The sequence below is a fragment of the Haliotis cracherodii genome, unplaced genomic scaffold (genome assembly GCF_022045235.1).
Source record: "Haliotis cracherodii isolate W230 unplaced genomic scaffold, xgHalCrac1.p SCAF_31, whole genome shotgun sequence".
NCBI lineage: Eukaryota > Metazoa > Mollusca > Gastropoda > Lepetellida > Haliotidae > Haliotis > Haliotis cracherodii.
In genome coordinates this window covers 1,011,115-1,033,797 of record NW_027266288.1, presented here as the reverse complement: position 1 = coordinate 1,033,797, position 22,683 = coordinate 1,011,115, and the positions used below count along the sequence as shown (strand labels likewise).

The window sequence follows — 22,683 nt, the reverse complement described above, 5'->3', positions numbered from 1 at the left end:
ACATGTTCTAATGGCTGACGGTGAGCCTATGTTCTGTTTTCTGCAGAATCAACAAATAATCAACAACTTCAACTTTTATGCAGATCAACAATTATGCAGATCTCGTTGAACCAAAAGGGACCTCATCACACCTTGTTCTTTCCTTTTTCTAACTTTCAACTAAACAAAAATAAAACATATCCATAGTTTACACAGTATGAAGACAATGCAAGGGAAGCAACGCTTTGATTTGTCACTCAAAGAACCCAGGCATTGCGTATAAGGTAGTGTACCATATTGTGGATGAGCTTATCACATTTCAGTCCACCGTTTTCAAAGAAGGAAGTGCATTCTTTCTTTCAATACCAGGCATGCACATGCTTTGCAAAGATTCCTGGAATGGATTCCTGGCACCAGTTTCTGGCGCCATTACGTGGAACCCATTCCTGGAACTGATTCAAGGCACATATTCCTGGAATGGATTCCTGGCACCAGTTCTTAGCACCGATTCCTGGAATGGATTCCTAGTACCAGTTCTTGGAACCAATTATTGGAATGGATTCCTGGCACCAGTTCCTGGCACTGATACTTGGAACTGATTCCTGGCACCAGTTCCTGCCACCGATACTTGGAACCGATTCCTGGAATGGATTCCTGGCACCAATTCCTGTCTCTGACTTCTGCAAACTAATACCCAGGACTGATACCTGGTTCTGACAACTGACGCCTACTGGTCCTTCTCTGGGTCATCAAGATGAGGCTGGTACCCCAGGGGAAGCTCCGCCCACTTCTGCCTCTCCCCGCCTGCCAGGATTCCATAGATGATGGCGCCGCCACCATACACAGCAGCCGCCAGATAGAAGATGATCTGCCACTGGCCAGCGTTGTCCTGGAAACCATGTCATTGATTATATATTACTTCACCAACATGCACGGTTCCAGACAAGGTTTCCAACCACTGAGTATTTACTCCATGTCATCATTCACGTTGGGCATAGATAGTTTTCTTTAGGCATTTATTGTTTTTCTTTCTTTGGTCCAGTATAATGGAGTATTTTTAAACCAGTGAATAGACCTTCAAACTTCTTTTAGAGGCATTTAGAAGTTGGAGTACTAAGTAAGGATAAGATATATGGATGAACAACTTTCTTATTGCAATTAGGAGCGACATGTCGGTGTCAAGCAAGTGACGAACACAGTATGGTTGACAAGCGTATTTATCAACCAAAACTGGCTCCCACAGGAGATATTGCTTGGATTAGATCAAGCGGTATCTACATTGTAGATATCGCTGCAATGAAATTGCATCACAATGCTTGGCAGGCCATTGTGATGTCACTGGTAACCACGATGTCACAATCAAATGACATCACTAATGGCTCTGCTACTGAAACTGTTGGCAGTACTTTTTACACTGAAGACACTGCCTATTACTGTCTACAAACTGAAAAGTTTGGAGGAATGATGTTGGAGTATAAATAAAATCTCCTCCGAGTGTCTTTTGATATCAAATATATCAACACTCGTTGATAAAAGTGGAAAAACTCCTCGGCAAGTCTCAGAGTTTTTCAACTTTTATCAACTCGTGTTGATATATTTGATATCAAAAGACACCCTGGTGAGATTCTCTATATACAGGTCGGAGGCCATGTTTATACGGTTGAGGAGGTTGGGGTGTAGTGGGGAAGCCTGTAATATACACAAAAGGGGATGAGTGGGTGAGTGAGTGAGTGAGTGAGTTAGGGAGTCGGGTTTAACACCGCTTTTAACAGTATTCCAGTTATATCGCGGCGTGTCAGCTTAATGTGGGAGGAAAGCCCCAAGTGATGCAGGTCTCAGACGTTTACCACTTCGGTGAAACCCACGAGCACAGGTATGGTGCTGACACACCTAGAAACATAATTGGGGCGAACCAGGATTCGAACCCACAATCATAGGTTTGTGGCGTGCCCAGGGGACGCAACTCTGCACAGCGCATCGCGCCGCCTTAGACGACTGGGCCACCCAAAAGGGGGTGATATAAGATCTATTGTAACTACATCCCAATCTACTCAGCTGTTTAAACACTGCGTCATACCTGTATATATACTTGTTAAAGGGCAAGTTCACACGGAAATGAACCTTTTTTTCTGGTACTTTTTCCACATTAAAAGTGTTAACATAGAAGTGTCATAGACAAAAATATTAAAACATCATATTTGATTAACATATTTTTTGCACTAAAACGATTTATATTTTTCACATTTACCAAGTGTTCTATTTACATAACAAAAACACCATGGCTTATGTCCCTTGCAATATGACGTCATTGGTGCCAATTGATAAACATTATGACGTCATCATGCTTTGTTAGAGCCGCTTCACGTGGTGTAGGTACAGTTTTGTGATTCTAGCATCTCAGATGCCAGCCAGAATTGTGTTATGCTGAGTCACCACTGCGCCGGAGTGTGTCGTAGACCATGTTGTTTTACCGCAAACTGGTCCTTGATATCTTTTGCGTTGAGAATAGACAGGGATCCAGTTGAATTGGCACCAATTACGTCATAATCTAAGGAGGATAACTGAGGCCTATTTCTCTCGTAAAACAAAGGCCTCATAACGGCATATCACTTTCACACTATTGTGAGCTTCCTACTTTCACTGTGAAAAAAAATGAGTGTATATTTTCGAACACAGATACTAACTAATTCTAAAATTGCGTTTTGTTTAGAAAAAGAAAGAAAGTGATTTTTGCGTGTACACTTCCCCTTTAACCACACTCTGTATATCACCTGCTTGATGCAGTGTTAGAACCTACACTGAAACGTCACTCCTAATTGTAATAAAGAAGTTGTTCATCCAAATATCTTAACTTAACGAGTTGACCACTTCTAAAGATAATGGTACTCAAATCAGTGTCTGAAATAATTTTGAAACCCAACAAGACAGTCGGGCAGGTGACCCATAAATGTTGCCTGACCATCAACAAAGTGACCTGCCCGCATTCAGACATTATAAATATTGAACAATCATGAAAAATAAGCGTGTCTGGATTCAATTGATGCAAACAATTACTTGAGAATCCACAAGGAGCTATAATAAAACTGAATATGTAAGTACCGTATTCGACGTGATAAGCGCCCAGGGCGCTCTCAAAATTAGAAATTGGGGGCTCTTATTAGAATAAGATTTTGGTGAAAAAAAACAGTTGAAATATAAATTTCAAGGTCATGCTGACAGCCTGAAATGTTTATGTACGACAGATATATTTTTCCAGGTAAATCTTAAAAAATATCAACAAAAGTAAAAAAATATTTTACCGTCATGAAAATTCTTTATCATACATTTGGAGATAATCATATACAAAATCAACTTAAACCAAAAAAATCTTTGAAATCTACAAGACGGCTGTTGGAAGCAAAAGAATACATGCTGGTCAAGTAACAATAAAGTGGCTTTGAGAAATGAATGGTCTCAATTGACAAGTTAAATGGAAAATTTACAGTTTATAATGAAACATTTTCGCGAAAATAACAAACGGCAAGAAGCAACATTGGCTCCATAAGTGACCATCTGTCATTACTTTGTGGAACTAACTAAGGTAAAAAGGAAGTCAACAGTTTTTAATAACACTTTCTTGGCAAAAGTGCTGTCCAAGTGTTGTGTTCACTGCAATGAAACTCAGTCTTTCACATTAAAATTTATAACAAAAAATATTTGTTTCAGGTTTCATGTAGTTAATAAATCTTCACATTTTTTTCCTTCATTCAGAGTGAGTAAGTATGGTTTTACGCTGCATTTTGTAATATTCCAGCAATATCACGGCAGAGGACACCAGAAATGGGCTTCACACATTGTACCCATGTCGGGAATCAAACCCGGGTCTTCAGCTTGACGGACTAACCACTAGGCTACCCGACCACCCTGGAGAAGAAGAAGAATGTATACAGACACATCAATAACGGACAACCTGCCATGCCATCATCTCACTTTGACTTGAGACAATCATGTATTTCGATAAAGGGAGACAACTGCACCTACCTTGCTGGTCACAATGGCACTGGTGAGGCTGGGGCTGACAATTCCTGGGATGGTGGCGAAGGTGTTGGAGAGCCCCATGAGGATGCTGGCATACTGTGGGGCAAGGTCAAGATGGTTGACGCTGAACCCAGACCAGGCGAATCCCCCTAGACCGACTGCGATGGTCAGACACGTCATCCCAGCCACCGGTGTCATCAGATAGCCAGCCGCTATCATAAACACAGCCTGGATAGCAAATGCTGAAACAGAGGCATCAAGGTATCAATTTTTTTATTCCACGACACAGCTGGTCGTTGTGTGGCTGTCTGTGAGAACATGAACTTGTGTATGGTCTACATCCTTTTGAGGTAAAAAAAATAGTGATACATGTATATAGAGGTTATCACGCGAGTGTGTTTGGGGATGGTAAATAAACTTTGTATTTAGCGAGCCTTGTGTTTATTCCTAAGACAGGATATTTACCATCCCCAAACACACAAGCGTGATAACCTCTTTATCATATAATGTCATTCTTTAATTCTGTGCTTCAAAATCGCTTACCCTCTCTCACAAACATTACCGAAACATTGCGCGTTTTCCTGGAATGCGCTCATTAATATTTACTACGTCACAGGGTAAGTGATGTGTCAGTCGGACAGTGACAGTAGCCAATATAGTTCCAACAGAAATCTCTTTCTTATACAGTGGCGAAGCAACATATACCCAAAACAACAATAGTTTTTAATTGCCTTTCGTGGCAATGTATCAGTCTGTCCGCTAGAGTAACTGCCCTTCGTCAAAGGGAAGCTACTCTAACCCTAGTCTATGAGACGTCACGGCCACGGTCAGACGTTCTTGACTGTCGGTCTGTCCTGTCATAACGTTAAGAAGTGTAGTCAGATGTACACACAGCGACAAAACGAAACAAGGTAAATCCAACTATTTTAATTTGTGGAGAAGGTTTCAAGCCGCCGAGGTCTACAAGCACAGATATGGCTACTGATCCTGCTTGGCTAGGCCTCGTGCCCTCGCAAAATTGTTTCGAAATTTATATCTCCAAAGTTACCAAAATTTCACTTGAGTATGAATCTTCATAGAGTGAGGGGCAAACATTGTACGAACGCCATCGCGATAGTCCATTCTTAACTGCTGTTAAATAAAACGTGACTACAATGTACTTGACCTTGGCATTTGACACAATCATGACATATCATATGCGTTGAATTAGCTACTTAGAGTTATTTTTAAATGATAACATTGACTTTTCATCAATTAATCCAAAATGTCATGAAACTTAAACCATGTTTTATAATTTGACCCCTAGTGACCTTGACCTACTATTGAGGTCACCCAAACATTCATGTGATCGAGACCCCACATTAGAGATCATGTATACCATGTTTAATCAAATTCCAAACACTCAAGTAGCTGTTCTCATGCCTCAGTTCATACAGAGTGACCTTTGCCTTCACTATCATCCGACCGCCTCCGTGGTCTTGAGGTAGAGCGTCCGCCCGGAGAGCGGAAGGTCCTGAGTTCGATCCCCGGCCGCGTCATACCAAAAGACGTTAAAAGATGGTACTTGTTACCCTGTTTGGGGCTCGACATTAAGGGGCTAAAACAAGGACTGGTCGGCTCGGAGTCAGTCAACTATGTCTGAGTGGGGTATTCATGTTAAACTGTGGCATGGTATCTCAGTGGGCTAGCACTATTAATCGGCATCAGTCTGGACTAGTACAAGCAGCCACACACACACGTGCATACACGTCACTATATAAGTGGAATAATCTTGGACGCGACGTTCAACCCAATTTCACCTCACCTCACCTCACCTCACTATCATCCAATCATGTCAGAAAAAAACCTCAGGGGTATAGAGGAGGTAAATCAGGAACAAAGTCTTTGTCCATCATAAGCATGAGGTTGGGAAAAACAGTTGTGGAGGCAGAGGAGCTTAAATGTGGTGAAAACACACTCAGGTGCTCCATCTTACACAGGGCTGCTAAACTACTGTCCCAAGCTTACCTCCACAGGTAAATATCCTTCTGACAATGCCAGTGGAGACCCCGAGTGGCCCCCGCATAATGTCTGCAAGATGACCACTGGTCAGCACAACCAGGCCCATCACCAGGTAGGGCAACGCAGCCAGGAACCCTCCCTGGAACAGAAGCACAACCGATTAGATGACACTTGTCAGCACAACCAGGCCATCACCAGGTAGGGCAGTGCAGCCAGGAACCCTCCCTGGAACAGAAGCACAACAGATTAGATGACACTGGTCAGCACAACCAGGCCATCACCAGGTAGTGCAACGCAGCCAGGAACCCTCCCTGGAACAGAAGCACAACAGATTAGATGACACCAGTCAGCACAACCAGGCCAGCACCAGGTAGGGCAGTGCAGCCAGGGACCCTCCCTTGAACAGAAGCACAACAGATTAGATGACACTGGTCAGCACAACCAGGCCAGCACCAGGTAGGGCAACACAGCCAGGAACAATTCCTGACAGAAGCACAACAGATTAGATGACACTGGTCAGCACAACCAGGCCATCACCAGGTAGGGCAACGCAGCCAGGAACCCTCCCTGGAACAGAAGCACAACAGATTAGATGACACTTGTCAGCACAACCAGGCCAGCACCAGGTACGACAACGCAGCCAGGAACCCTCCCTGGAACAGAAGCACAACAGATTAGATGACACCAGTCAGCACAACCAGGCCCATCACCAGGTAGGGCAGTGCAGCCAGGAACCCTCCCTGGAACAGAAGCACAACAGATTAGATGACACTGGTCAGCACAACCAGGCCAGCACCAGGTAGGGCAGTGCAGCCAGGAACCCTCCCTGGAACAGAAGCACAACCGATTAGATGACACCAGTCAGCACAACCAGGCCATCACCAGGTAGGGCAGTGCAGCCAGGAACCCTCCCTGGAACAGAAGCACAACAGATTAGATGACACTGGTCAGCACAACCAGGCCAGCACCAGGTACGACAACGCAGCCAGGAACCCTCCCTGGAACAGAAGCACAACAGATTAGATGACACTGGTCAGCAGAACCAGGCCAGCACCAGGTAGGGCAACACAGCCAGGAACAATTCCTGACAGAAGCACAACAGATTAGATGACACTGGTCAGCACAACCAGGCCATCACCAGGTAGGGCAACGCAGCCAGGAACCCTCCCTGGAACAGAAGCACAACAGATTAGATGACACTTGTCAGCACAACCAGGCCAGCACCAGGTACGACAACGCAGCCAGGAACCCTCCCTGGAACAGAAGCACAACAGATTAGATGACACCAGTCAGCACAACCAGGCCCATCACCAGGTAGGGCAGTGCAGCCAGGAACCCTCCCTGGAACAGAAGCACAACAGATTAGATGACACTGGTCAGCACAACCAGGCCAGCACCAGGTAGGGCAGTGCAGCCAGGAACCCTCCCTGGAACAGAAGCACAACCGATTAGATGACACCAGTCAGCACAACCAGGCCATCACCAGGTAGGGCAGTGCAGCCAGGAACCCTCCCTGGAACAGAAGCACAACAGATTAGATGACACTGGTCAGCACAACCAGGCCAGCACCAGGTACGACAACGCAGCCAGGAACCCTCCCTGGAACAGAAGCACAACAGATTAGATGACACTGGTCAGCAGAACCAGGCCAGCACCAGGTAGGGCAGTGCAGCCAGGAACCCTCCCTGGAACAGAAGCACAACAGATTAGATGACACTTGTCAGCACAACCAGGCCAGCACCAGGTAGGGCAACGCAGCCAGGAACCCTCCCTGGAACAGAAGCACAACAGATTAGATGACACCGGTCAGCACAACCAGGCCAGCACCAGGTAGGGCAGTGCAGCCAGGAACCCTCCAACTTGGTGGGTGAGATAATCAACTAGGTAAGGTGAGCTGTATAACATGTTAAAGGGCACCACTAATTTGAGAAAGATTCTATATTGTGGTATATGTGGTATGTGGTATAATATCCCCTAGGTAAGATAAACTTACAATATGCATCAAGTAGATAAGGTGAGCTAACAACTCACCCAATCCAGCTTAAAGTGCGGCACTGAGTTCAGGAATGTGGTTCATGTAGTACTTACCTCCTAGGTAAGATAAACTTACAACACTCATCAAGTAGGTAAGGTGAGCTAACAACTCACCTGATCCAGCTTAAAGTGCAGCACTGAGTTCAGGAATGTGGGCAGTTCTGTAAGCCAGGTGTAGAAGCCCCAGTTCTCGGCAAAGTGGGCTACCACGATCGCCCACACCGGCAGTGACGTCATCATGGACAGCCAAGGTGGGTGAATCCTCTGTCAACAAGACAACAGATGGATGGAACACTCGCGCCAGCAATGTCCTCGCTTTAGAATATTATGTGACTACAAAACACAGGAATTTGGTGATCTCTTTATCCTTCTGATTCCAAGGTTCACACCGATATGGAACACTAAAATTCAAGGCCTTTTCTAAACTTTAAACAGTCCTTTTTCAGACTTTTTGAGATGGGATATTAGCTAACGTCTGTCAATATTTTTTTCTAAATCCAGAATAATCAGGAGATAAACCTACTGTGCTTTGAAATTTGATGTAGTCCCACCTTAAATAGATATATCTTATTATAATTTGGCACCGTGTGCTTTAGCGCAAGGTTTCAAATGTATGAATAAGAGGTAAGAGATCAGAACAGGAATCTGATTGGATATCACATTTTCATTACAAGGGGCACAACTCATAATCTACGCGAGGTGGCGCCAGGGTCGAGACTAGAAAAGTATCCTTGATTTGACAAGGGTAGAAACTAGGGTTTGATATAGGCTAGTGGATACGCTTGTCCCGGGAAGATGTACCTTTGTCTGCTCATCTGTGTAGCCTATAGCCTGTTGGATGTACTCCAGCTCAGCGTTACTGATGGTCGGGTGTTTGGCTGGACTCTCTGAGATGAAGATGCACCAGAAGAGGAACCACAGAACTCCCACAGACCCTGAAAACAAATATAATCATACAATAAACTATGGTTATAGGGACCACTAATTTTGGTTCGCCATATCCGCCGTTCGTTATACGCATTTCGACCGTCAGACATCTTGGATCAAGTCATGTGACCACATCATGTTCCTCGATAAATAACTCGATAATAAGTGTACATGTACTATGTCCATTCATATATAACAGAACATAAATAAAACATTTTTCAATGACATACAGACACAAGGGTCACTTGCCTTCATTCAGGAAGTCTGTGGTTTTACTTTGAACGCTCGTTGGAAGACAGATTTGGGCAGGTGTTACCTCAATTTATCATCCAAAACCGGCTCCCACAGGAGATATCACTTGGTAAGATCAAGCGATATCTACACTGTAGATATAGCTGCCATGAAATGGCATCACAATGCTTTGCAGACCATTGTGACATCATTGTTACCATGACGTCACAATCAAATGACATCACTAATGGCTCTGCTACTGAAGCTGTAAGCAGTACTTTTTACACTTAAGACACTGCTTATTACTGTCTACAAACTGAAAAAATTAGAAGAATGATGTTGGATGATAAATAAAATCTCACCCTCGTGTCTTTTAATATCAAATATATCAACACTCGTTGATAAAAGTGGATGAAATCCTCGGCAAGCCTCAGAGTTTTTCCACTTTTATCAACTCGTGTTGATATATTTCATATCAAAAGACACTCAGGTGAGATTCTCTATGTCATCAATATTATCTAACACTTTCGATGATGAACCAGGGCAACTTTGAAAGAACAGACGAATGGTGTCCAATCGCGTAGCTGTTTCAGATGGTGTGAGAAGTTCCCATTCGATCGATGGTTCTGTCTCAAGTTCATCATCGATGTCTCAGCCTCTCAGCAAATTCATTTGCCTTAGAAATTATGATGGGACCACTCAATGGAATGGTGTCACTTCGTGCAGCTTTAAACCACTTGAACAGCGCATTTTCTACATCTTTGTAAGTTGACGATTGGAATCGTTTTCTAGCTGCCCCGTACTCAGATGACTGACACTGGGCAATGATAGACTCTCCTTCGTACTAAAAGAGGATTTAGGGGCATCAAATTCATCTGCAATTTCTTTCAATTTGATTTCCTTCAAGCATCAAGAGCAGAGATGATTTGAAACTTAACATTCATGTTTAATGGCCACACAATGAAACCCAGGGAACACATACTTACCAAAGACATAGAAGATGGATTGCCAGCCCCCTGAACTCGCAGCAAGGGAGCCACACGCAGGCATCGCCAACACAGTCCCAAAGTAGGCACCTGCACAACAACAGACACATGTATAGATACTGAAATCGCAGCAACGAAGCTACACACACAGGCATCGCCAACAGTCCCCAAGTAGGCACCTGCACAACAACAGACACATGTATAGACACTGAAATCGCAGCAACGGAGCCACACACACAGGCATCGCCAACAGTCCCCAAGTAGGCACCTGCACAACAAAAGACACATGTATAGACACTGAACTCACAGGAATGGAGTCACACACAGGCATCGCCAACACAGTCCCCAAGTTGGCACCTGCACAACAACAGACACATGTATAGATACTGATCTCGCAGCAAGGGAGCCACACACACAGGCATCGCCAACAGTCCCCAAGTTGGCACCTGCACAACAACAGACACATGTATAGACACTGAACTCACAGCAAGGGAGCCACACGCAGGCATCGCCAACAGTCCCCAAGTAGGCACCTGCACAACAACAGACACATGTATAGATACTAAACTCACAGCAAGGGAGCCACACACAGGCATCGCCAACACAGTCCCCGGGTAGACACCCACACAACAACAGCCACATGTATAGACATGCTGGAACACTAGATATTTGTAAACCTACCTGAGAAGGCAAATGTGGCCAGTTTGGTCTTCTCCTGGGGTGGAGCCCACTTGGACCACATTGCATGGATGGCTGGGTACGTCACCCCCTGGAACAAGACAGTGAGTGATTGGTTCCAAACGTCTTCTGCGCAACAGATAGTGTAAATTCACATATTTGAGTGAGTAAGTAGGCCTTTTATCATCCTTCGGCAGTGTTGTATTGGAAGGTGAACAAACAAGTGTCCTGTGCCCAGGCAGCCACTTCTGATCTGCTATCTGAGACTGCTCGCTAAGTTTTCTGTTTGTGTGTTTGTTGTTCAACGTCTCACTCAGCAATATTCCAGCAGCCCATGAATAATAAACAATCTAGATCAGACTAACCAGTGACTGATAAGTGAACGATGCACACAAACTTTTGCCATCACAGACAGAAGGACAATGACCAATCCCTGTTTACACACCTCAAACAGTCCCTCCCTCAATGACCCTGACAGCGATGAGGAGATACCCACCTCAAAGAGTCCCTCAATGACCTGACAGCGATGAGCAGATACCCACCTCAAACAGTCCCTCCCTCAATGACCCTGACAGTGATGAGGAGATACCCACCTCAAACAGTCCCTCGATGACCTGACAGCGATGAGGAGATACACACCTCAAACAGTCCCTCCCTTGATGACCCTGACAGCGATGAGGAGATACCCACCTCAAACAGTCCCTCGATGACCCTGACAGCGATGAGGAGATACACACCTCAAACAGTCCCTCGATGACCCTGACAGGGATGAGGAGATACACACCTCAAGCAGTCCCTTCCTTGATGACCCTGACAGCAATGAGGAGATACACACCTCAAACAGTCCCTCGATGACCCTGACAGGGATGAGGAGATACACACCTCAAGCAGTCCCTTCCTTGATGACCCAGACAGGGATGAGGAGATACACACCTCAAGCAGTCCCTCCCTCGATGACCCTGACAGGGATGAGGAGATACACACCTCAAACAGTCCCTCCCTCAATGACCCTGATAGTGATGAGGAGATACCAACCTCAAACAGTCCCTCGATGACCCTGACAGGGATGAGGAGATACACACCTCAAACAGTCCCTCCCTTGATGACCCTGACAGGGATGAGGAGATACCCACCTCAAACAGTCCCTCGATGACCCTGACAGCGATGAGGAGATACCCACCTCAAACAGTCCCTCGATGACCCTGACAGGGATGAGGAGATACACACCTCAAGCAGTCCCTTCCTTGATGACCCTGACAGGGATGAGGAGATACACACCTCAAACAGTCCCTCCCTTGATGACCCTGACAGCGATGAGGAGATACCCACCTCAAACAGTCCCTCGATGACCCTGACAGCGATGAGGAGATACCCACCTCAAACAGTCCCTCGATGACCCTGACAGCGATGAGGAGATTACCCACCTCAAACAGTCCCTCGATGACCCTGACAGCGATGAGGAGATACCCTGCTCAAACAGTCCCTCAATGACCCTGACAGCGATGAGGAGATACCCACCTCAAACAGTCCCTCGATGACCCTGACAACGATGAGGAGATACACACTCCAGGTGGCGAACACCGGCGTAAGAATGGTGAGGACGGCTGTGACAAAGATTCCTCCTCCAAACAGATACTTCCCTCCATACCTCGTGGCCAGGAACCCTGGGAATTCCATAGTCAGAGGTTTATTTTATATACTTATCCTGCATTTCATATTGCACCATGCCCCCAAATCATTCTTCTCTCCTTCGCTAACTTAGCAGCACTGTACCATCAGCCCTGAAGAACGTTCGAAGGCAGTAAAGACATATTGGGCGCGTTTATCCCGACACCGACCACCACATGAGGATCATGTTGGCCAAAGGATGCTGAAGACGCTGACAGATTGTCATTCATTTCCAGTAAGGACGTTGGTGGTAAGTGTGAGTGAGTGAGTGAGCAATATCACGACAGGGGGACACCAGAAATGGGCTTCACACATTGTACCCATGTGGGGAATCGAACCCAGGTCTTTGACGGGCGAACACCTTAACCACTAGGCTACCTCACAGCCCCTGGTGGTCAGACCAATGTGCCTTATGTAATGCAGGATAAGTAAAATATACACATTTAACTGCATAGAAATACAGATATTGGTGTTTGTGTTCATGCATGACATTGTGACTCATAGTGTGTCATCTGAAGTGAGTGAGGATAAAAAAAAAATGTTCAGCTTTTTCGCAATGATATAATTAAAACATATCAAAATTGGACATCCCCAAAGACTCATGATCACTGACTCACAACCACCGCCTCACGACAACCGCTTCATCCAAACCAAATCAAACCAACCAACTCACCATTACTGACTCACCCCATCCACTCACAAACATCAATTCTCTACCACAACCTCATCCAAACCGACTCACCCCCACTGCCTCAGGACCACCACCTCATGACCACCACCACACGACCACCAGCTCATGACCACCGCCTCACGACCACCGCCTCACTACCCCCGCCTCATGACCACCGCCTCACGACCCCCGCCTCAGCCCCCAACCACCCCTCATGACCACTGCCTCATGACCACTGCCTCATGACCACCACCTCACGACCACCACCTCACGACCCCCGTCTCAGCCCCACAACCACCCCTCATGACCACTGCCTCATGACCACCGCCTCAGGACCACCACCTCACGACCACCACCTCAGCCCCACAACCACCCCTCATGACCACTGCCTCATGACCACCGCCTCATGACCACCCCTCATGACCATCGCCTCATGACCACTGCCTCACAACCACTCCTCATGACCACCTGCTCACAACCACTCATGACCACCCCTCATGACCACCGCCTCATGACCACCCGCTCATGACCACCTCCTCACAACCACTCCTCATGACCACCGCCTCACGACCACTGCCTCATGACCACCACCTCACGACCACCGCCTCACAACCACTGCCTCATGACCACCACCTCACGACCACCGCCTCACAACCACTCCTCATGACCACCGGCTCATGACCACCTGCTCACAACCACTCATGACCACCCCTCATGACCACCGGCTCACAACCACTCCTCATGACCACCGCCTCATGACAACCGGCTCACAAACACTCCTCATGACCACCGGCTCACGACCACCGGCTCATGACAACCGGCTCACAACCAGTCCTCATGACCACCGGCTCATGACAACCAGCTCACAACCACTCCTCACGACCACCGGCTCACAACCACTCCTCATGACCACCGGCTCATGACCACTCCTCATGACAACTGGCTCACGACCACCGGCTCACAACCACCCCTCATTACGACCATCTCACCCCCACCGCCTCACCCCCACCCCTCATGACCACTCCACCCCTCCGCCTCACCCCCACATAATCACCCCCACTGACTCACAACCACCCCTCATGAGGATCACCTCACCCCCCCAGTCTCACCCCCACTGACTCACAACCACCCCTCATGAGGATCACCTCACCCCCCCAGTCTCACCCCCACTGACTCACAACCACCCCTCATGAGGATCACCTCACCCCCCCCAGTCTCACCCCCATCGACTCACAACCACCTCTCATGAGGATCACCTCACCTCTCACGAGGATCACCTCACCCCCCCAGTCTCACCCCCACTGACTCACAACCACCCCTCACGAGGATCACCTCACCCCCCCCAGTCTCACCCCCACTGACTCACAACCACCCCTCACAAGGATCACCTCACCCCCCCAGTCTCACCCCCATCGACTCACAACCACCCTTCACGAGGATCACCTCACCCCCCCAGTCTCACCCCCACTGACTCACAACCACCCCTCACGAGGATCACCTCACCCCCCAGTCTCATCCCCACTGACTCACAACCACCCCTCACGAGGATCACCTCACCCCCCCCATTCTCACCCCCACTGACTCACAACCACCCCTCACGAGGATCACCTTATCCCCCCAGTCTCACCCCCACTGACTCACAACCACCCCTCACGAGGATCACCTCACCCCCCCAGTCTCACCCCCACTGACTCACAACCACCCCTCACGAGGATCACCTCACCCCCCAGTCTCACCCCCACTGACTCACAACCACCCCTCACGAGGATCACCTCACCCCCCCAGTCTCACCCCCACTGACTCACAACCACCTCTCATGAGGATCACCTCACCTCTCATGAGGATCACCTCACCCCCCCAGTCTCACCCCACTGACTCACAACCACCCCTCATGAGGATCACCTCACCCCCCCAGTCTCACCCCCACTGACTCACAACCACCCCTCACGAGGATCACCTCACCCCCCAGTCTCACCCCCATCGACTCACAACCACCCTTCATGACCACCACCTCACCCCCACCACCTCACAACCACCCCTCATGACCACCACCTCACCCCCACCGCCTCACGACCACTAACTCACCTCCAGGCAACTGGGTTAAGATGTATCCATAGAAGAAGGAGGCCAGCACTGCTCCCTGGAGGTTGTTATCCCAGTCAAAGTCGGCCGGCGACTCCTGGAGTTTGGAGAGAACTTAACTGCATATCAACACCTACTTCCTCAACCCAGGGCTTGCTTTCAACACTACCTCCCTTTTTTAATTACAATCTACACAGTTTTTTCAGAAGAAGGAGCAGCATTCACATGCAGTGCCCTGTGGGGATTCCTGGTTAGAACTTCTCACCCGTACCCCATATAAGGCAACGTATTAGATCAAGTGTCAGACTGGGTGACAGAATCAATGTATCCTAGTACCCCCATGGGGTGGAATGTAGCACATAATACTGAGTGAGTTGGGTTTAACGCCGCTTTTAACAGTATTCCAGTTATATCACTGCGTGTCAGCTTAATGTGGGAGGAAAGCCCAAAGTGATGCAGGTCTCAGACGTTTACCACTTCGGTGAAACCCACCAGCATGGGTAAGGTGCTGACAAACCTATAACCATAATCGAGGCCAACCGGGATTCGAACCAACAATCATAGGCTTCTGGCGTGCCCAAGGGACGCAACTCTGCACAGCCAATCATGGCGTCTTAGACGACTGGAACACCCTTCCCCCCGTTGCACATAATAAGAAATGTTGGTTTGTTGTTCAACGCCACAGCAATCTTCTAGCAATATGAAGCTGCCCATCAATAATCAATTTGGTTCCAGACTATCCAGTGATTGATATTGTGAGCAACAATCCACTTCTTTGGTTGACGATGACACGCAAATCCAGCAGGCCACCAAGTCTGACCACCTAATCCATTGGCTGCTGAGGAACTTTTCTAACCTGGCATCCCCACGGGGATCAGTTTGTCTGTTTGTTGATTAGTTTCAAAAAGATAACAATTTGTGAGTGCCACATCACAGATAGAACTTGTTTTGTGTTCCAGCGACTCTCATATTCTATTTTGTTCTAAAAATTATTTACTTTTACCAGTTCTTCTCAATAAATGATTCTGATGTGTTATATCACAGACAAACAAAACATGTACATAGTCCACAAATTGAAGCATCAAGCTGCTAAACTCACCACGGGGATGGTCTACACTAAATCTACACTAAGTCTACACTAAGCATCAAGCCATTCAACTCACCATGAAGGCGGTCTACACTAAGTCTACACTAAGTCTACACTAAGCATCAAGCCGTTCAACTCAAAACGGAGGGGGTCTACACTAAGTCTACACTATGTCTACACTAAGCATCAAGCTGCTAAACTCACCATGAAGGCAGTCTACACTAAGTCTACACTAAGCATCAAGCTGCTAAACTCACCATGAAGGCGGTCTACACTAAGTCTACACTAAGCATCAAGCTGCTAAACTCACCACGGAGGCGGTCTACACTAAGTCTACACTATGTCTACACTAAGCATCAAGCTGCTTAACTCACCATGAAGGCGGTCTACACTAAGTCTACACTAAGCATCAAGCTGCTAAACTCACCACGGAGGCGGTCTACACTAAGTCTACACTAAGTCTACACTAAGCATCAAGCTGCTAAACTCACCACGGAGGCGGTCTACACTAAGTCTACACTAAGTCTACACTAAGTCTACACTAAGTCTACACTAAGTCTACACTAAGTCTACACTAAGTCTACACTAAGTCTACACTAAGTCTACACTAAGCATCAAGCTGTTCAACTCACCACGGAGGCAGTCTAAACTAAGTCTACACTAAGTCTACACTAAGCATCAAGCCGTTCAACTCACCACGGGGTGGTCTACACTAAGTCTACACTAAGTCTACACTAAGCATCAAGCCGTTCAACTCAAAACGGAGGGGGTCTACACTAAGTCTACACTAAGTATCAAGCTGCTAAACTCACAACGGAGGCGGTCTACACTAAGTCTACACTAAGCATCAAGCTGCTAAACTCACCATGAAGGCGGTCTACACTAAGTCTACACTAAGCATCAAGCTGCTAAACTCACCATGAAGGCGGTCTACACTAAGTCTACACTAAGCATCTAGCTGCTAAACTCACCACGGGGATGGTCTACACTAAGTCTACACTATGTCTACACTAAGCATCAAGCCGTTCAACTCACCATGAAGGCAGTCAAAACTTAGTGTCAAGCAGTTCAACTCACCATGGAGGAACTCTGCATTAAGCATCAAGCCGTTCAACTCACCATGAATACGGTCTACACTAAGTCTACACTAAGCAACAAGCCGTTCAACTCACCACGGAGACGGTCTAGACTAAGCATCATGCCGTTAAACTCCCCATGAAGGCCGTCTACACTAAATCTACACTGAGCGTACACAGAGCATCAAGCTGTTCAACTCACCACGGAGGAGCTCTACACTAAGTCTACACTAAGTCTACACTAAGTCTACACTAAGTCTACACTAAGTCTACACTAAGCATCAAGCTGCTAAACTCACCATGAAGGCGGTCTACACTAAGTCTACACTAAGCATCAAGCTGCTAAACTCACCATGAAGGCGGTCTACACTAAGTCTACACTAAGCATCTAGCTGCTAAACTCACCACGGGGATGGTCTACACTAAGTCTACACTATGTCTACACTAAGCATCAAGCCGTTCAACTCACCATGAAGGCAGTCAAAACTTAGTGTCAAGCAGTTCAACTCACCATGGAGGAACTCTGCATTAAGCATCAAGCCGTTCAACTCACCATGAATACGGTCTACACTAAGTCTACACTAAGCAACAAGCCGTTCAACTCACCACGGAGACGGTCTAGACTAAGCATCATGCCGTTAAACTCCCCATGAAGGCCGTCTACACTAAATCTACACTGAGCGTACACAGAGCATCAAGCTGTTCAACTCACCACGGAGGAGCTCTACACTAAGTCTACACTAAGTCTACACTAAGTCTACACTAAGTCTACACTAAGTCTACACTAAGCATCAAGCTGTTCAACTCACCACGGAGGCAGTCTAAACTAAGTCTACACTATGTCTACACTAAGCATCAAGCCGTTCAACTCACCACAGTATCATTTCCATTCAGAAGAACTGTTCTGTTCTTGGTCATCGCAACAATGGCGACACTCAGATTCACTCTCAGGGCATAGACATTGCCTGAAACAACAGAACACTCAACTCAGATATGGAGGACCCTTGAGTACTGGGCAGAGCACCAGATAAGCTGCTTATTTGCATAAATTATGCACAACAAAATCAATTAATTTTGACTTGGTTGCACATAAATACACATAAAAGACATGAGAACTGTAATAATCACCCATTCTACTATGAATTTGGATTTTACTCGATTCTGATTGGTCAGTCAGAGGCTATTAAATCACAATAAACCCCCTCTGATTGGAACAGCTGGTTTGATGACCGCATCACCGAGGAAGCTAATATTCATAGAATAGTACTATTTTCAGTCATTGTCGGTAGGCATATTTAAATAATTATATCTACAATTACAGGTTACAAAATGCACAGATGCGGTTACTACAATATTCATAGGATGTGTGGCAATACATTTCATGCAGAAAACATGATAGAAATCTACACAGGGAATGTATTTACGTTTATGAGACAACAGAAAGCTTGGAATTTTGGCGCTTTTCTGTATACGACTGTGACGTTATATCTTTTGCTTCACATTGAGCGATATGACGTCATAATGGTGACGTGCGAAAGCCTGATTTTTTTACTTTAGGGATGCCCACCTCATGTTAGCTTACCAAGTTGCCGTGCTTAAATGCTTTCAATGCCTGTCATACGTTCGAGTGAAGTATTACGGTGTCAACAAACTGCTTGAGTATATACAGCGCCATATTTAGTTAAGTGGTTCCGTAATTCAGATCGATAACCCACTCAAAACATTGAACTCAACCCATGCCGCTTCACTCAGTATAAGTGCTTGCACCAAAGAGTTCGCGTTTTATTTAGTCATGGTCCATACTGTGTTTTCAATGTAGAACTAGGTTACCTGTAGATTTAACTCAGCTAAATTTAACATTTGAAACCTCACACTGCGCGTTTGGTTCCAAATTCAATTTAGCGGGGTTAAATCTACAGGTAACCTAGTTCTACATTGAAAACACAGTATGTTTATCTCCTAAATGAATCCTTTTCAACGTGCATACCTGTATTTCTTTACAAATCTTTATTTACTGATCAAGTGCAGGCACCACACATGCTTCGACTCTACTGCAGTGGTTGATGTATAACAACGTGACTATAAAAATCCAGTTTCAACCCTTATCAAACTAAGTTGCAATTTCTGGGCTCAAGTGTAGTGCCACCAGTGGTTATTACGAGTTATGTCTTTTCTACAAATCTCCTAAAGAGTCCTATGGACCAATCATATTCAACCTATGATATAATTGCTTCAAACAAAATGGCGGTGCCAAGTGACGACGAGCTGATCAATAATCAAGATCTATATTGTAATATAACGGGTCTTTCTTACGAAGTGCCTTAAATCATGTGAGCACCTTGACTAAAAATCTGAAAGGATTTGGAAAATTCCTGTTGACGGCATGTTTCCTTTGACAAATCCTGCAATCGACCGAAATCTGCACTGCAGTTTATGAATCGGATGTCGATTTCATGACGTGATTTTGATTGGACTATGTATAGACCTTTTAGTCCAGCCAAAATACAACCAAAATATAACGTGGGATCTTGAGTATTTGCGTTGAAATGAAAGTTTGAAATAACTCGATTCTCATTTGTAAATCAGGGGTTTCAAATCATAATAACCACCTCTGATTGGAACAGATGATTTGACAACCGCATCACCTCGGAAGCTAATATTTTTTTAAAAGAACTTCTTTTTCAGTTATGCTGCCAAGGCATTTTGAAACTTGGTTCCAAATTGGATTTAGTACAGTAAATTTATAAGAAACCTCGCTCTACATTGAAAACACAGCATGTTAAGCTCTTAATTATCCACAAATCTATAAATAGAAAATGCTTTGCTCCAAATATTGTCTCCTGGAACCAATCTTACCAAAGCCTAGGAATGCCATGAAAGCAAGAACGTAGCGTTTAGGTACAGAGAAGCCCATCCATCCTTGTTTGTCCTGTCTACTGGTGCCTCCGCCGCTCTCACTGTACTCGTGGTGGAAGGCTGGTTTGATGGCTGCGCGTTCATCGTATAACTCGGAGGACGGAGAGTCTGCCGCGATGGGCTGGTGTTCACTTTCCATACCTTCCTACAGCAGTTGTCTCCCTGGAAGATAAGGAGTGAGAAAGTGGGTGAGTTAGTATTGTCTACAGGGTTTTTTTTAAGTTAATGATTCAACAAGCAGTTATTATTGACTTATTTATTAACAAGAACTGACTTCAACGTTATTTTGTTTTTATGAGGTATAAACAAAAGACTGATGTGCACACTTTGTGTAAATCTAGAAAGTTGGACTTGGTCGCCTCTAAGGAACTGACATTGTGATATTCAGGGGGTGGGGGTCTTCTGCACCAGGAGGAAATCTTCTATACAAGTGGGATGCACTTCAGCATTGTTTGCAGAAGTGTATTGGCTTCGGAGGGGTCGCAAGAACTGAGGTTAAATTTGAGTTTGGCTGTATTAGAGGCCCTAAGTCTTACCATTACAATGTTTGAGTTTGGTTTTTTTAAACATATTTTTTTGGACAAAAAAGTCAATTGGATTAGACGAAGTTATGCCACTTAAGAGTCACACTTTTATTTTTCGTTTCACAGACCCGCCGCCCCTACTAAAAAGCAGCTGGAAAAGAAATAAATTAAACATAAACAGATTTATTGTTATTATGTCTCCCAAAACATAGTAAACATAGTAAAATAGATCTTCTTATACACTATAAAATGTTACATATAAAGCCATGTCTACATCAGTGATACAAGAAGCCAGCTGCAGTTTCAACTCCACAGCAGAATGACTTTCATACAAATAAATAAATGGTTGGCCTAGCTAATTAGTCTTATTTATATTTTGACCGACCTCATGTGGAAAAGCTGAAATAAATCCATGAAACATAAAATTAACTTAGTGTGGCCATAGCTAACTTTAACAAATATTCCCACAATATGGACTTTATTTTCACAAATACTTACATTAGGAGTCTATTATCCTTAAATATATATATATATATAATAATAAAAATATGTTTGTTTTTTGCAAATTCACAGCTGATTTTGTCACTTCTCTCTTATAAACGAAAATTGATGGTCACAAGCAGGTTTGTCACCTTAATACAGTTTTAAATCTGAACAATTTCAGTAAATTTTAACAAAATGCATTTTATACCTTGAAATCACGTGTAATGTTACGAAACTGTTAATCAGAGACCATATACCGCTATATCGTCTCTGTGTAAAGCGAACGCCAGAATACTAACAGACAACGTTAAAAGTCATATTCGAAGCGACGTTTGTAATATATTAGATCAAACCTGCAAGCAAGCAGCTGTTCGCGAAATCAAAGATCATATTGCGATATCATTTCAATTTTAACATGCACTAAATTTGCACATTATCAAAACAGACCGTCTCAAAAACAGCTGCGCACACTGAGGACGGGAGGGTCACTCACGCTCAATATGTTGTCTCACCTGTCAAACGCAACTCCTCGCGAAATTGGAGAGTCGCCAAGAAACGGTGTCGATAGAAATAGCTACTCATGCATAATAGAACCTATCACCGCCGTCTTGCTGGTATGTAATTTAAAAGAAAATAGCATACACGATGAACTGTTGCATTACATAAAGTGTACACGGGATAAAATATTATTTTCCTGCGAAATGTTTGATAAAGTATTCACATGTACAGAAATATGTTCAACAAACGTGCGTGTTGCTAGGACCATTTCAGTGTGGTTAACAGGAAACTGGATAATATTATAATATAGCTTGGGAAATAAATATATATATTTTACAACGAAATGAATGTACTCGTTGGGATTTTTTTTTTTAAACTATATCATGACGTGTAATGTGTATCCTTCCATAACGAGCATAATTAGATCGACTGATGACTGACGCGACAGCGCGACCCTAATTCTTTCAGCATTCCACCATGTTGTAACAATAATTTTGATTGGTTGGTTTTATTTCGGCCATCTGCTGAAGAATAAATCGGTTTTCCCCAAATTTTCGAAATGCACACATAGCACACATGCCTTTGAGGTTGGAAAGTGTTGCGAAAAGATGACTAGACTGAATCCAAGTTTACCGTTTTAACTACATCGGAAACTATTCGACACACTGACGCCTCGCACATCAACATAATGTTTGGTGCCTTTGCATTTCCGCGGTGGTATTTTCCTACAACTAATAACACTTACCGAATACGTCTGGTGAAGGACGAATTAACATGTGAGGAATCACGCTCTTGATTTGATCCGTAGTATAAAACAATATAAGAC

At 45.2% G+C, this 22,683-nt stretch overlaps 1 protein-coding gene across 1 annotated transcript; it reads right to left on the bottom strand.

Annotated features, from left to right (window-relative positions):
* Positions 1 to 244: 244 nt before the first annotated feature.
* LOC139477127 (sialin-like) lies at positions 245 to 21,925 on the bottom strand. The gene is made up of 12 exons (XM_071259681.1): positions 21,872 to 21,925; positions 20,293 to 20,514; positions 18,310 to 18,401; positions 15,277 to 15,370; positions 12,372 to 12,517; positions 10,857 to 10,944; positions 10,176 to 10,265; positions 8,833 to 8,966; positions 8,146 to 8,295; positions 6,004 to 6,136; positions 4,000 to 4,238; positions 245 to 868 (listed from the first exon to the last, which is right to left on the bottom strand). Exons 2-12 carry the CDS (start codon positions 20,489 to 20,491, stop codon positions 707 to 709), a joined length of 1,527 nt encoding a protein of 508 aa, XP_071115782.1. The 5' UTR covers positions 20,492 to 20,514; positions 21,872 to 21,925; the 3' UTR covers positions 245 to 706.
* Positions 21,926 to 22,683: the final 758 nt, after the last annotated feature.

Coding starts and splice junctions, on each gene's coding strand:
- LOC139477127 (XM_071259681.1), bottom strand. CDS start 20,491: ATGGAAAGTGAACACCAGCCCATCGCGGCAGACTCTCCGTCCTCCGAG. Junction 8,967..10,175: donor ATCCATCTTCTATGTCTTTG/GTAAGTATGTGT, acceptor ATTTGTTTTCAG/GGTCTGTGGGAGTTCTGTGG. Junction 869..3,999: donor GTGCCATTGTGACCAGCAAG/GTAGGTGCAGTT, acceptor CATGGTTTCCAG/GACAACGCTGGCCAGTGGCA.